This window comes from Stegostoma tigrinum, chromosome 7 (genome assembly GCF_030684315.1).
Source record: "Stegostoma tigrinum isolate sSteTig4 chromosome 7, sSteTig4.hap1, whole genome shotgun sequence".
Classification (NCBI taxonomy): Eukaryota; Metazoa; Chordata; class Chondrichthyes; order Orectolobiformes; family Stegostomatidae; genus Stegostoma; species Stegostoma tigrinum.
The window spans coordinates 91160599-91176834 of record NC_081360.1 but is presented as its reverse complement, the minus strand read 5'-3'; the positions used below and the strand labels follow the sequence as shown (position 1 = coordinate 91176834).

The window sequence follows — 16236 nt, the reverse complement described above, 5'->3', positions numbered from 1 at the left end:
TATAGTCACAAGATTTTGTAGCAGAATTTTATCGTTAACCAGAGATTAGGTTCTGCAAAGGCGGCAGTTAGCACGACCAGAAATATTGTTTCTGCAGACAAGGTCGTGGTAGAGCTAAGGGTGTTGTAGCAGAGGCTTATTTCTGCAAACCTGATGATTCGCACGTACAGCATGTCTAGCGCTCTTTAGGATAGCAAATATGGATTGCAGTAAACAAGGGAATGGGGCCTTCGGCCGGCAGAAAAGGGAACAATAAACAAGGGCGGTCCGACAGGACGGGGAATGATAGGATAAGACCAATGGGAGCAGGGAGGCGTGATTCTGCAACTCGTAAATTGTATAAGAATGTTTGGCATTCTTTGTGTGTGTGTGCCTGTCTAGCAGACACCCTTTCTTGCAAGATCATGCAGAATAAAATTGTCTTGTTTCCAAGGCTTTGTCTCAGGCTGAATTTGTGAGCAGGTACTGTTTCTCACAATTGGGGGCTCGTCCAGGATCCAACACTCCGACCGCTCAACACTCTTGGGATGATGGGGAAGGCGTGCCTCGCCAATTTCGGCGATCTCCAACTCCCTTGTTTGTCGTTTGCGGTTTGGGCGAGTGTGATCCGGACTGGGAGACCCTGGAAACAAGACAGGTAGACACGGCGGGTTCGGTCGGGTAACTCTTGTGCACAAGACCCGGGTCAGGAAAGATCTTAAAGATCTGTCCGGACGACCGGGGGAAGCAGCGGTATTTGCTGCAGGTATTGCCGCGGGGACGTACGGGAACTACGGGGAAGAGTTGTAACGACCAGCTAACTCCGTGCACGGACCAAGGTAAGAAAACTGACCTTTAAGTATTGCCTTGGTGGTCGGGGACGTACGGACAGTACGGGGAATTGGCGAAATATAAAAAGTATATAATTGGCCTGATTAATCGGATGAGTAAGGTGTCTGCCTGATTCGAGCACCCAGCCTTAGACCGGTTGTTAAGAGGGGAAATCCCCCACGCGAAGGTCAGGACCCTGAAGTGGGTGTGGTTGATGGCACCACCGAATCTTGACAAGATTAATTAAATTAGCAACAATGGGAGGCAAGGGGAGTTGCCTGAGTAGCAATCGATCTGCAAATAATGTCAAAGTGGAATATATTCCACCCGACAGCCCTTTGGGGAGAATGTTGGGCAGTTGAGAATACGGCTCCCGGACGTGGGAGAAAGACAAGACTACAATGATAAATTATTGTTGCTTTGTTTGGTCTAGAGAAAGCATTAAGGTACCTGATATTTTTTTGGCCCAAATATGGATCCGACGAAGATTGGCTGTGCCAATACCTATATATATATATATATCTCAATCGGAAAGAACCATTCAGTCAGAAAGAGTCAGATTATGCGGCTTGTTGGATAGGAGGTGCGAAGGTAGGACTATATCCTATGAGTGCAGAAGGATCAGGGGAGGACAGGGAAAGGATGAACAAGAAAAATCACAATGGGATCCCCTAACATGTTTGCCACGTCCATATCCCTCCTCCTCCCCACTGACAGCCATGAGTAGCCTCCACAACCGGCCCACGGCCCCAGAACTAACCCCAAACACCTGAAAAAGAGGCAGACTCTGAGGTGAAAGACGCGGAACCTAGAGGGCCCAGAATTACACGATCTACCACACGTAAAGGAGGGGCAGAAACAAAGGAAAAGGAAAAATTATACCCTTTAAGGGAGGTCCCGATTGGGGATGGTGACATTGGGTATGTGAACGCTCCCTTAACCAGTAGTGAAGTTAGGATCTTTAAGAAAGAAATGAAAAGTTTAATAGAGGATCCGGTCGGACTGGCCGAACAGTTAGATCAATTCCTAGGACCCAATTTATATACCTGGGGAGAACTGATGGCAATTCTAGGAACTCTATTTTCGGGGGAAGAAAGAGGTATGATTAGGAGGGCGGCCTTACAGGAGTGGGAAAAAAGATACCCAGCGGGACTGAATGTGGTCCCCGCAGATCAGAAATTCCCGAATGCCGATCCTCAGCGGGACAATAATGATAGACACGATAGAGCATCAATGCGGGATTTGAGGGAAATGGTAATATTGGGAATTAAAGAGGCAGCACCCAGATCGCAAAACTTTGCTAAAGCCTTTGAAGTACGACAGGAGAAGGATGAAACTCCTTCTACATTTCTTCAAAGGCTCAAGGAGGCCACAGGAAGTATTCGGGGATGGATCCCGATGATCCGGTAGCTCAGGGACTCTTAAAAGTCCAGTTTGTAACTAAATCGTGGCCGGACATACAAAAGAAATTACAGAAAATAGATGGATGGAGTGAGAGACAGATGAAGGAATTACTACGAGAGGCACAGAAGGTATATGTAAAAAGGAAGGACGAGAAGCAGAAACAAAAAGCAAAAATGATGGTCGCCGCCATTAAAGAAGTGACAAAGAAAGAAAAAGCTGAACAGGGAATATGAAGGCAGAGAGAAACACGAAATGAAAAGGCAGATACTAGACGAGGGAAACGACAGGCAGGATGTTACCATTGTGGAAGAATGGGACATTTTAAGTGGGAATGCCCAGAGTTAACACGGGAAAGGGAAATGGTCTCCCTAACGGCCCTCGATGAGGATTAGGGGAGTCAGGGGTTCCTTCCTCCTAAGACCCACCGGGAACCCTTGATAAACTTAAAGGTGGGACCTGAAGGGGAGGAGGCAGTATTCTTGGTGGACACTGGTGCGGCACGGTCATCCCTAAGTTTTATACCTACTAGTGTTAAATTGACTAACGAGTATCTCTGGGCTTCCGGAGTAAAAGGCGAAGGATTCCCAGTGCCTGTTTTTGAGCCAACCCTAATTAGAAACAATGTTAAGGAAGTGACAGGACAATTACTATACATCCCCGACATTGGGAGTAATTTACTAGGTAAGGATTTGATTATATTGCTGGGCTTAAAAAAATTGGGGTAGAGAATAGTGCGGTAGCTGTAACAATGACTATGTTAACGCTTAGGGAAGAACAACAAATCAGTCCTGATGTGTGGGCGAGGGCTGATAACGCAGGGCACCTAACTATTACCCCATTGGTAATCACACTGACTCGAAAAGATGAGACGGTTCGGGTTAGACAATACCCTATACCATCTCTCCTTATGAAATGATGTTTGGATTACCTTTCTTGGGTGGAAAAGGGGAATTACCAACTGTAGAGTTCAATGATAAGTTTTTAAAGAACTATATTGTGGCACTCGGTTGTTCTTTGTCTGTCCTTAGGAAGAAGGATCTGTTGACCCAGACACCTCCACTTGAGTTTGCAGTACATCGGATACGACCGGGTGATTGGGTCCTGATCAAAACCTGGAAAGATACCAAACTACACCCAAGCTGGGAGGGACTGTTCCTAACCCTCCTGACTACTGAAACAGCCGTCCGAACTGCTGAAAAAGGGTGGAGTCATCACACTCGTGTTAAGGGTCCGGTGGACGCTCCTTCCCCTCCGGCCGAGTGGCAAGCTCATCCTACAGACAACCCTTTGAAAGTCAAACTGAGCAGAAAGAATGAACTGAACTGATATGAGAGACTATTAAGTATCAGTTAAAATTTTTTTTGAATTGTAAGCGTTGCGCGAACCCACGCCTCCCGGGTACTTAAAGGGTTAGGAAATAGACAGGTGGGGGGGATGTGGTTGGGAAGCTGAAATGAGCAGGCAGCTTTATGTTGTTACGATAATATTGGCACTAGTTGCCAAGGGGGTTGGGAAGAATCATTTTACTGCGTTATGTCACAATTATGCTAGAGTAACGGGGCGTACTGACTGTTGGGTATGCGCTGCGATCCCACACCATGGAGAATCTGGAATCCCTCTCACGGTAGTACCATTTACCAATAGAGAGGTGTATGAGGAACAACAATTTGACTTGGGCTCAAATGATACAAAATGGAGATCTGAAAGGGGTGATTATAAATTCGCGGGATGGTTCCCACAACCGGCTCCGAAAACCCTGGGTGCTATCAATGGCCTTAGGGTTTCCCCACCGAAAGGAGTAGTCAATACCACTTGTTTCTGCAATCAGAATGACAGCGCACCCTTCCAGTTAGGAAACTCATCTTGTATCACCACCAGCCAAGCTACTGGCACAAATGTACCCCACATATTGAACGGGACATATTGGATATGTGGCCTAGAGGCCTATTCCTTTATCCCCGGGGAAAGGTACATTTGGGTGACCAAATGCATAGGAAGCGTAGAAATGCAGGAATGTTATGATTTTGATTTAACACTGCCTCAAAGTCAGAAAGGCTGGAGTGGCTGTTGCTACCTCGCCTACCTAATTCCCCATCTGATGCTGTTAGATAAAACCCCAGAAATAACTCAGAATGGGCAGGAAGGGAAGCGGACACCCCGAGAAGTAACGGAAGGGGATCGCTTCCTCTGGACTTTGGTACCCATGTATGAGACTGCCCAAGCAGGAAGAGAAATACACAAGTTGGCGCCTTCCCTGGAGGAGTTGGCCAACAATACTGCCGATGCGTTGGCCGAGACCCAATCCCAAGTGGCGGCCATAACGACCGAAATGATTGCCACCAGGCTAACGACTCTTCAGAATAGGATGGCTCTAGATTATATTCTGGCAGAGAAAGGTGGTACCTGTGCACTAATTGGGGAAGAGTGTTGTACATACATACCTGAGGTTTCCCATAACATTACTGATATCTCCCAACACGTGCAAGACAAAATCGCCAAGATGAGGGAGGCTGGTGACCAATACCGGAATGAAAAAGGCTGGGAATGGGGGAATTGAGGATGAACTGGTTGGGGAAGGTGGTTGGTTAATTTGGCCATCTATGGATTATTGATATCAGTGGGTCTGGTGGTGGGGTTTAATGTCCTCAAATGGATACTGAGCCAATTAATGACGTCTCTAGGGGAACGAACCCTAGTACATCACCAGATGCTTTAACAATCAGCAGATGGTATGCACAAAGAAAAAGTCAAAGAATGCTTCTAGAGTGCGAAAAACGAACATCACAAAGAATGATTTAAGGGCTAACCGTGTACAAGATTGTGAACCTCAATGCCAGCAAGCGTAAGAGGGCAGAAATGGGAAAATGAATTAGAAAAGGGGCTTAATTAGTTCAGAAACAACAGTTTGAGAAAAAGAAAAAGGGGGAATTTTTAGAGATTAGAAATGTTGTTTCTGCAGATAAGGATGAATGGTGGGGTCTTGCAAAAGAAGAACATTATAGTCACAAGATTTTGTAGCAGAATTTTTTCATTAACCAGAGATTAGGTTCTGCAAAGGCGGCAGTTAGCACGACCAGAAATATTGTTTCTGCAGACAAGGACGTGGTAGAGATAAGGGTGTTGTAGCAGAGGCTTATTTCTGCAAACCTGATGATTCGCACGTACAGCATGTCTAGCGCTCTTTAGGATAGCAAATAAGGATTGCAGTAAACAAGGGAATGGGGCCTTTGGCTGGCAGAAAGGGAACAATAAACAAGGGTGGTCCGACAGGACGGGGAATGATAGGATAAGACCAATGGGAGCAGGGAGGTGTGATTCTGCAACTTGCAAATTGTATAAGAATGTTTGGCATTCTTTGTGTGTGTGTGCCTGTCTAGCAGACACCCTATCTTGCAAGATCGTACAGAATAAAATTGTCTTGTTTCCAAGGCTTTGTCTCAGGCTGAATTTGTGAGCAGGTACTGTTTCTCACAAGGACTAACATTTATTTATTGCAGAATTATAATTTCTTTGACAAATATCAACAGAACTGCATTTATACTCTGCTCCGTCATGTAAGGAGCTGAGTGAATGTATTGATGTGAGCTGGATAACAGATGAATGTGTGATATTTGTTTATTTTAGAACAAACAAAGTATGCTTATGCTCTAAATGTAACCTTTTAGATTAATTTCAGCACCATCTACTTCCTGTCTTATCACATCTCGTAATCCCTTCCTTTAACCTGCTTAACTTGTGCATCAATTTGCACTATGCAGCTTTTTCTGTTAAATTTGAAGATCTAATATCCATTGTCAAATCTAGCTTCTGTGTTTTAATTTGCCTCCTCCCCACACTCCATTACAATATTTGAAATGTTTATCTGAAACACATTGGAAGAGAACTTTGTTTGCAACAAATAATGATGAGGGTAAATGGTAAGCCACTGTTTATTGGAGGACCTGAGATCAAATCAGTGTCTTTGTCATGTATAAGCTTTTTATGATCTGCCCAAATCATCACAATTTGGTTTTAGCTACATCAACTTTAATTCTCCTTTTCTCCTAAATGCAGTGTAATTTCCTTTGCTTTCCCTTCCAGCATAGATCCTGATATGCAGAATCTTCCAGGATATTCAAAGTCTGGCTCTTTGTTATAAATTAATTGTTAGAAGTGGACATATGCTCCAGCTTAGGATCACATACAGCAACAAAATGTATTTTGGTAAGTAATTTGTTCCTATGTGAATGCAATGCAGCAGCTTGTGTATTTTTAATGTAGCCATGCGATAATCCATAATTTGGCTTCTTGGGTCCTCATCAGCAAATCCTGTTTTGGCTTCACCCTGGTTAAAGCAGCACCTCAATACTTCAACTTTTATGCTCACTTTCAAATCTTATCCTCACTTTCAAATCTCTATATGGTAATGGCCCTCCCTATCTGTGTTATTTCCACTTACCCATAGTCTACATGATATTGGCTGTCATCAAATTGTGACTTTTTGAACAGACCTGATTTTAAGTATCCATCATTTTGCAGTACCAGTAGCAGCCTTGGCCCCAAGCTCTGGAATTCCCATCCTATTACCTCTCCCCCTCACTTTCCTTCTTTGTACGGGAGCTTAAAACAAGAAGCACAGAGGTTAAAATTTGGACATGTCCTATTTAAAACGGAGATGAGAAGAAATCTTTTCTTCCAAGTGTTGTTAGTGGAATTGTCCACTCAGATACCAGTGGAGGCTGAGCCATTGAATACGTGCAGTAGATTTTTAATTGACAAGTGAGCTAATAAATTTTACTGGACAGGAACATGGAGTTGAGGCCAGAAGAAGGTCAGTTATGATGTTAACAATTTGGCAGATCAGAATAGAGAGTTCTATTTCTTGGGTTCTTATGTTTTAAGATAGTCCTTCACTCCTATCCCCACCGCCACACTCTTGGTCATATGAGTTGGGTTCTGTATGATCCGAAACATTAACTCTGATTTTTTCTTCACAGATGCTGACAGACCTGCTGACCTTTCCCAGCAACTTCTGTTTTTATTGTTGTTGTTGACCTAAAACCTCCTTGTTCAATGTTAAATTTTCACCTTATGAACATCAGTAAAGTGTTGGAAACACATATCACTGTTCCTTCAGTGTCATTTGGATAAAATCCTGGAATTGCCTCCCTAATAGCATCATGGGTCTGCTTACAGCATGTGGTTCAAGACGGCAGCTCACTGCCACATTCTCAAGGGCAACTAGAGATGGGCAAAAATGCTTGTCCAGGGAGCTATACCCAACTCAAACGAGTGAATACAAATGTTGGAATGTTTTATTCTCAAAAGCTAAATAAGTGCAAATGGTGATTAACAGACTTAGATTGATTTATCAAAAATTGTCAAGTGATTCCTTACGAACAAACAAATAATATCACAATAACTGGCCCAATTATCTTAAGTTCCTAAACCTTCTGCATATGGCCGCACTTACCATCATCACTTTAAAACACGGCTAGATTCTTTACATTCTGGCCTATAAGGCTTTATAGAAGGGCGGGTAAAAAGAGAGGAGATGTAACAGTCTTGGTCAAAGATAGTATCATTGCCCAAGAACAAGATGCAGTTCCTGAATTGGAATCTATACAGTGGATTTGAAAAACTGGAAGGGAGCAAAGATCTTACTTATCATTAACTTTGGAACAGTGGGGAGAAAGCAGAAGAGAACGTTTGTAGGCAGATTATGGAATCCTGCAGGACAGGTAGAGCTTTGATAGTTGGTGATTTCAATAATTGTTGGTCTAACCAGGGATGACCTCTATTTGTGAATTAATAAAAGTCACCAGTCTGGGATGGGATGCATCCTAGATTGCTGAGAGGTAATGGAGCAAATTGTGGAGCCACTGACAGAAACTTTTCAAGTCATTGTGAACACACGATTAATCTCAGGCCAGTGGAGGATTGCAAATGTGACACTGTTGTTTAAGAATTGAGGCAAAGGATAAATCAGGAAATGCAGACCCCTGTCAGCTTGATGTCAACACTGGGAGAGTGATGAAGGCCATAATTTGGGTAAGATAAATAAATACTGAGTGAAAATAAGTTTATACTAAACAGTCAACATGGCTTTGTCAAGGGAAAGTCACAACTGACAAATTTAATTGACAAGGTGACACAGGCAGTGAATAAGGATAGTGCTGTGGATGCTGCACATTGCAGGTTAGTTAGCAGTTAGAAATGTTTGGGATTGATAGATCCTTGGCAGCATGGATTAGAAGTTAGCTAAAAGGTGGGAAATGGAGGTATTCAGGACCGTGGGTCAGTGGTTAGCACTGCTGTCTCCCAGTGTTCAATCCCAGTATTGGGCAACTGTCCGTATGGAGTTTGCACATTCACCTGTGTCTGTATGGGTTTCCTCCTGGGAGCTCCAGTTACTTCCTACAGTCCAAAGATGTGCAGTTTAGGTAGATTGGCCATGTTAAATTGTATATGTGTCAAGGGATGGGTAGGATAGTAGAACAGCCATGGAAAATGCAGGGTTACATGGATAGGGTAGGGGCTATGTCTGGGTAGGATGTTCTTTGCTGGGCTGGTGTGGACTTGATGGGCCAAAGGGCCTGCTTCCACACCATCACAATTCTATTCTATTCAGAAGGCAGGTAAAGACGGGCATTTCTCACAGAGAATGCACCAGGAGGCTGCCGGCAAGGTATGGATTTTTTCCCCACTTTAAAAAGCTTGCCTCGAGCAGGAGCAGTCTTCATTTATTTGGGCAGTGGCTGAACCCAAGACACGACACGTATAGTGTCTCCCACCCGCCCTCCTCCTCTAACCAAAAAAAAAGGACTCAGTGGTGTGTAGATAAGGTAAGGCTTTTCCTATTTCACATTTCTTTATATATATCGTGCGATTGCAAAAACTTTTTTGGATTCCTTATTCATTTATCTAAGTTAAGTTTCATAATGCCAGGAAATCTCACACCCATGTTGTGCTCCTCTTGCTCAATGTGGGAGCTCAGGGACGGGGCTGATGCCCCTGACTCCTTCACGTGCAGGAAGTGTGTCCAGTTGCAGCCCTTGTTAGACCGCATGATGGCTCTGGAGCTGCGGATGGACTCACTTTGGAGCATACGCGATGCTGAGTGGGTCATGGATAGCATGTTTAGCAAGTTGGTCACACCACAGATTAGGATTGCTGAGGGAGAAAGTGAATGGGTGACCAAAAGGCAGAGGAAGAGCAGGAAGGCAGTGCAGGTGTCCCCTGCGGTCATCTCCCTCCAAAACAGGTATTCCGTTTTGGATACTGTTGTGGGAGATGGCTTACCAGGGGAAGGCAGCAGTAGCCGGGTTCATGGCACCATGGCTGGCTCTGCTGTGCAGAAGGGCAGGAAAAAGAGTGGAAGGGCAATAGTCATTGGGGATTCAATTGTAAGGGGAGTAGATAGGCAGTTCTGTGGTCGAAAACGAGACTCCCGAATGGTATGTTGCCTCCCAGGTGCACAGGTCAGGGATGTCTCCGATCGGCTGCAGAACATTCTGAAGGGGGAGGGTGAACAGCCAGTTGTGGTGCATGGAGGCACCAATGATATAGGCGGAAAATGGGATGAGGTCCTACAAGCAGAATTTAGGGAGTTAGGAGCCAAGTTAAAAAGTAGGACCTCAAAGGTAGTAATCTCAGGATTGCTACCAGTGCCACGTTCTAGTCAGTGCAGAAATGAAAGAATAGCCAGGATGAATGCGTGGCTTGAGAGATGGTGTAGGAGGGAGGGGTTCAGATTTTTGGGACATTGGAACCGGTTCTGGGGAAGGTGGGACGATTACAAATTGGACGGTCGACACCGGAGCCAGACTGGAACCTATGTCCTTGGGGGTGCTTTTGCTAAGGCTGTGGGGGAGGGTTTAAACTAATGTGGCAGGGGGGTGGGAACCAAATATTGGATAGAAAAGAGGTAGTAACAAATGCCTGTAGGGAACTAGATAATGGAGTCAGTGTGAATAAAGGGAATAGTAGTCGGGGAGCAGATGATGAACACAAAGGGACAGGTTGTCTGAGGTGCATTTGTTTTAATGCGAGAAGTGTAGTAGGTAAGGCAGATGAGCTTAGGGCTTGGATCAGTACCTGGAAGTAAGATGTAACTGCTATTACTCAGACTTGGTTGAGGGAAGGGCATGATTGGCAACTAGTTGTCCCAGGATATCGATGCTTCAGGCACGATAGAGAGGGAGGTAAAAGGGGTGGAGCAGTTGCAGGAATGGTCAAAGAGGATATCACAGCCACACTGAAGGAGGGCCCCTTGGAGGACTCAAGCAGTGAGGCAATATGGGTAGAACTCAGAAATAGGAAGGATGCAGTAACAATGTTGGGGCTGTACTACAGGCCTCCCAACAGCGAGCGTGAGATAGAGGTACAAATATGTAAACAGATTATGGAAAGGTATAGGAGCAACAGGGTGGTGGTGATGGGAGATTTTAATTTTCCCAACATTGACTGGGATTCACTCAGAGTTAGGGGTCAAGATGGAGCAGAATTTGTAAGATGTGTCCAGGAGGGTTTTCTAGAGCAGTATGTATTGCAGGCTCTGTGTTGTCCCTAAGATGTTCAGTCCATTCAAAGGATGCCACCTAACTTGTGCAATTTAACTTATAAAGGAATTGGCAACATTTTGCATTTATATATTGTCTTTCAAAACCTCAAAGCATCCCAGGGCACATCACAACCAGTTACTTTTTTTAAAAATGTGGTCACTATTGTAATTGGAGTAAACACAGTTGCTCATTTTCACATAGTCAGATCCCAAAAACAACAACAGGGGAGAGAATTGTATCAGAGATAATGGGAACTGCAGATGCTGGAGAATCCAAGATAATAAAATGTGAGGCTGGATGAACACAGCAGGCCAAGCAGCATCTCAGGAGCACAAAAGCTGACGTGTCAGGCCTTCATCAGAGAGGGGGTTGGGGAGAGGGAACTGGAATAAATAGGGAGGGAGGGGGAGGCGGACCGAAGATGCAGAGAAAAGAAGATAGGTGGAGAGAGTGTAGGTGGGGAGGTAGGGAGGGGATAGGTCAGTCCAGGGAAGACGGACAGGTCCAGGAGGTGGGATGAGGTTAGTAGGTAGGAGATGGGGGTGCGGCTTGGGGTGGGAGGAAGGGATGGGTGAGAGGAAGAACAGGTTAGAGAGGCAGAGACAGGTTGGACTGGTTTTGGGATGCAGTGGGTCGGGGGGAAGAGCTGGGCTGGTTGTGTGGTGCAGTGGGGGAGGGGACGAACTGGGCTGGTTTAGGGATGCGGTGGGGGAAGGGGAGATTTTGAAGCTGGTGAAGTCCACATTGATACCATTAGGCTGCAGGGTTCCCAAGTGGAATATGAGTTGCTGTTCCTGAAACCTTCGGGTGGCATCATTGTGGCACTGCAGGAGGCCCATGATGGACATCTCATCTAAAGAATGGGAGGGGGAGTGGAAATGGTTTGCAACTGGGAGGTGCAGTTGTTTGTTGCGAACCGAGCGGAGGCGTTCTGCAAAGCGGTCCCCAAGCCTCCGCTTGGTTTCCCCAATGTAGAGGACGCCACACCGGGTACAGTGGATACAGTATAATACATTGGCAGATGTGCAGGTGAACCTCTGCTTAATGTGGAATGTCATCTTGGGGCCTGGGATAGGGGTGAGGGAGGAGGTGTGGGGGCAAGTGTAGCATTTCCTGCGGTTGCAGGGGAAGGTGCCGGATGTGCTGGGGTTGGAGGGCAGTGTGGAGCGAACAAGGGAATCACGGAGAGAGTGGTCTCTCCGGAAAGCAGACAGGGGTGGGGATGGAAAAGTGTCTTGGGTGGTGGGGTCGGATTGTAGATGGCGGAAGTGTCCAAGGATGATGCGTTGTATCCGGAGGTTGGTGGGGTGGTGTGTGAGAACGTGGGGGATCCTCTTTGGGCGGTTGTGGCGGGGGCGGGGTTTGAGGGATGTGTTGCAGGAAATGCGGGAGACGCGGTCAAGGGCGTTCTTGATCACTGTGGGGGGAATGTTGCGGTCCTTGAAGAACTTAGACATCTGGGATGTGCGGGAGTGGAATGTCTTATCGTGGGAGCAGATGCGGCGGAGGCGGAGGAAGTGGGAATAGGGGATGGAATTTTTGCAGGTGGGTGGGTGGGAGGAGGTGTATTCTAGGTAGCTGTGGGAGTCAGTGGGCTTGAAATGGGACATCAGTTACAGGCTGGATGCCTGAGATGGAGACTGAGAGTTCCAGGAAGGTGAGGGATGTGCTGGAGATGGCCCAGGTGAACTGAAGTTTGGGGTGGATGGTGTTGGTGAAGTGGATGAACTGTTCGAGCTCCTCTGGGGAGCAAGAGGCAGCACCGATACAGTCATCAATGTAATGGAGGAAGAGGTGGGGTTTGGGGCCCGTGTAGGTACGGAAGAGGGACTGTTCCACGTAACCTACAAAGAGGCAGGCATAGCTGGGGCCCATGCGGGAGCCCATGGCCACACCCTTAGTCTGTAGGAAGTGGGAGGAGTCAAAAGAGAAGTTGTTGAGGGTGAGGACGAGTTCGGCTAGGCGGATGAGGGTGTCGGTGGAGGGGGACTGGTCGGGCCTGCGGGACAGGAAGAAGCGGAGGGCCTTGAGGCCATCTGCATGCGGAATGCAGTTGTATAGGGACTGGACGTCCATGGTCCTACCCTCCCTCGACCTCTTCATCTCTAACTGCCGTCGAGACATTAACCGCCTCAACCTCTCCACCCCTCTCACCCACTCCAACCTCTCCCCTGCAGAACGGGCAGCCCTCCGCTCCATCCGCTCCAACCCCAACCTCAATTTCAAACCCGCAGACAAGGGTGGCGCAGTGGTAGTATGGCGCACTGACCTCTACATCGCTGAGGCCAGATGCCAACTCTCCGACACCACCTCCTACCGCCCCCTCGATCATGACCCCACACCCGAGCACCAAACCATCATCTCCAACACCATTCATGACCTCATCACCTCAGGGGACCTCCAACCTCATTGTTCCCCAACCCCGCACAGCCCGTTTCTATCTCCTTCCCAAAATCCACAAACCTGCCTGCCCTGGTCGACCCATCGTCTCAGCCTGCTCCTGCCCCACCGAACTCATCTCCACCTATCTGGACTCCATTTTCCCCCCTTTGGTCCAGGAACTCCCTACCTACGTCCGTGACGCCACCCATGCCCTCCACCTCCTCCAGGACTTCCAATTCACTGGCCCCCAACACCTCATTTTCACCATGGATGTCCACACACCTGCATTCCACATGCAGATGGCCTCAAGGCCCTCCGCTACTTCCTGTCCCGCAGGCCCGACCAGTCCCCCTCCACCGACACCCTCATCCGCCAAGCCGAACTCGTCCTCACCCTCAACAACTTCTATTTCGACTCCTCCCACTTCCTACAGACTAAGGTGGTGGCCATGGGCACACGTATGGGCCCCAGCTATGCCTGCCTCTTTGTAGGTTACGTGGAACAGTCCCTCTTCCATACCTACAAAGGCCCCAAACCCCACCTCTTCTTCCATTACATTGATGACTGTATCGGCGCCGCCTCTTGCTCCCCAGAGGAGCTCCAACAGTTCATCCACTTCACCAACACCATCCACCTCAAGTTCACCTGGGCCATCTCCAGCACATCCCTCACCTTCCTGGATCTCTCAGTCTCCATCTCAGGCAACCAGCTTGTAACTGATGTCCCATTTCAAGCCCACCGACTCCCACAGCTACCTAGAATACACCTCCTCCCACCCACCCTCCTGCAAAAATTCCATCCCCTATTCCCACTTCCTCCGCCTCCGCCGCATCTGCTCCCACGATAAGACATTCCACTCCCGCACATCCCAGATGTCCAAGTTCTTCAAGGACCGCAACTTTCCCCCCACAGTGATCGAGAACGCCCTTGACCGCCTCTCCCACATTTCCCGCAACACATCCCTCACACCACGCCCCCACCACAACCGCCCAAAGAGGATCCCCCTCGTTCTCACGCACCACCCCACCAACCTCCGAATACAACGCATCATCCTCCGACACTTCCGCCATCTACAATCCGACCCCACCACCCAAGACACTTTTCCATCCCCACCCCTGTCTGCTTTCCGGAGAGACCACTCTCTCCGTGACTCCCATGTTCGCTCCACACTGCCCTCCAGCCCCAGCACATCCGGCACGTTCCCCTGCAATCGCAGGAAATGCTACACTTGCCCCCACACCTCCCCCCTCACCCCTATCCCAGGCCCCAAGATGACATTCCACATTAAGCAGAGGTTCACCTGCACATCTGCCAATGTGGTATACTGCATCCACTGTACCCGGTGCGGCTTCCTCTACATTGGGGAAACCAAGCGGAGGCTTGGGGACCGCTTTGCAGAACACCTCCACTCGGTTCGCAAGAAACAACTGCACCTCCCAGTCGCAAACCATTTCCACTCCCCCTCCCATTCTTTAGATGACATGTCCATCATGGGCCTCCTGCAGTGCCACAATGATGCCACCCGAAGGTTGCAGGAACAGCAACTCATATTCTGCTTGGGAACCCTGCAGCCTAATGGTATCAATGTGGACTTCACCAGCTTCAAAATCTCCCCTTCCCCCACCGCATCCCTAAACCAACCCAGTTCGTCCCCTCCCCCCACTGCACCACACAACCAGCCCAGCTCTTCCCCTCCACCCACTGCATCCCAAAACCAGTCCAACCTGTCTCAGCCTCCCTAACCAGTTCTTCCTCTCACCCATCCCTTCCTCCCACCCCAAGCCGCACCCCCATCTCCTACCTACTAACCTCATCCAACGACCTTGACCTGTCCGTCTTCCCTGGACTGACCTATCCCCTCCCTACCTCCCCACCTATACTCTCTCCACCTATCTTCTTTACTCTCCATCTTCGGTCCGCCTCCCCCTCTCTCCCTATTTATTCCAGTTCCCTCCCCCCATCCCCCTCTCTGATGAAGGGTCTAGGCCCGAAACGTCAGCTTTTGTGCTCCTGAGATGCTGCTTGGCCTGCTGTGTTCATCCAGCCTCACATTTTATTAACGGGGCGAGAACACGGGTTGCAGTTTAAAAATAGCAGGTCGTCCATTTAATAATGAAATTAGGAGAATATTTTCCTCAAAGTTATGAGTTTGTAGAATTCCCTATCACAGAGAGTAGTGGAGTCAGGATCATTGAATATTTTTAAAGGAAGACGATAGATTCTTGATTAACAGGAGAGCCAAAAAGAATTGGGAGAAGCAGGCAAGAGGTGTTAAGGCCATGATTAGATCAGCCACAAGCTAGCAAAAAGGCTACTTTTAAAAAATTCTGTTATTGGAGATAAACTGCCTTCTGAACTGTTGCAGTCTTTGCAATTTTGTCTGTGCAGTTGGGATGGGAGTTCCAGGATTTTGACTCAAAGTTCTCCAAGTCAGTTTCTTCAGAGTGAGGGTGCCCTACGCATTGACATCCACATTGTATTTTTTGAAGGAAACCTTCAGGGAGCCTTTGAAACATGCAACCAGCAGTCAGGGTACACATCGATACCAACGTCATCGGTAGAAAAAGGGCAGAGGAAGTGAAAAAGGAGTACAGGGAACTAGGCTCAGAGATAATGGGAACTGCAGATGCTGGAGAATTCCAAGATAATAAAATGTGAGGCTGGATGAACACAGCAGGCCAAGCAGCATCTCAGGAGCACAAAAGCTGACGTGTCAGGCCTTCATCAGAGAGGGGGTTGGGGAGAGGGAACTGGAATAAATAGGGAGAGGGGGAAGGCGGACCGAAGATGGAGAGTAAAGAAGATAGGTGGAGGGAGTATAGGTGGGGAGGTAGGGAGGGGATAGGTCAGTCCAGGGAAGACCGACAGGTCAAGGAGGTGGGATGAGGTTATTAGGTAGATGGGGGTGAGGCTAGGGGTGGGTGGAAGGGATGGGTGAGAGGAAGAACCGGTTAGGGAGGCAGAGACAGGTTGGACTGGTTTTGGGATGCAGTGGGTCGGGGGGAAGAGCTGGGCTGGTTGTGTGGTGCAGTTGGGGGAGGGGACGAATTGGGCTGGTTTAGGGATGCAGTTGGGGAAGGGGAGATTTTGAAACTGG

The 16236-nt window shown here is 47.8% G+C and overlaps 2 protein-coding genes across 4 annotated transcripts in view; one reads left to right on the top strand and one right to left on the bottom strand.

The window, feature by feature from the left end:
- LOC125454282 (contactin-associated protein-like 5) overlaps positions 1–16236 on the bottom strand; it is an 821154-nt gene that overhangs the window by 702644 nt on the left and 102274 nt on the right. The gene's annotated exons all lie outside the window — the stretch shown is intronic.
- LOC132209853 (syncytin-1-like) lies at positions 742–4829 on the top strand. Its single transcript, XM_059647675.1, has 2 exons — positions 742–818; positions 3243–4829. Exon 2 carries the CDS (start codon positions 3668–3670, stop codon positions 4769–4771), a length of 1104 nt encoding a protein of 367 aa, XP_059503658.1. The 5' UTR covers positions 742–818; positions 3243–3667; the 3' UTR covers positions 4772–4829.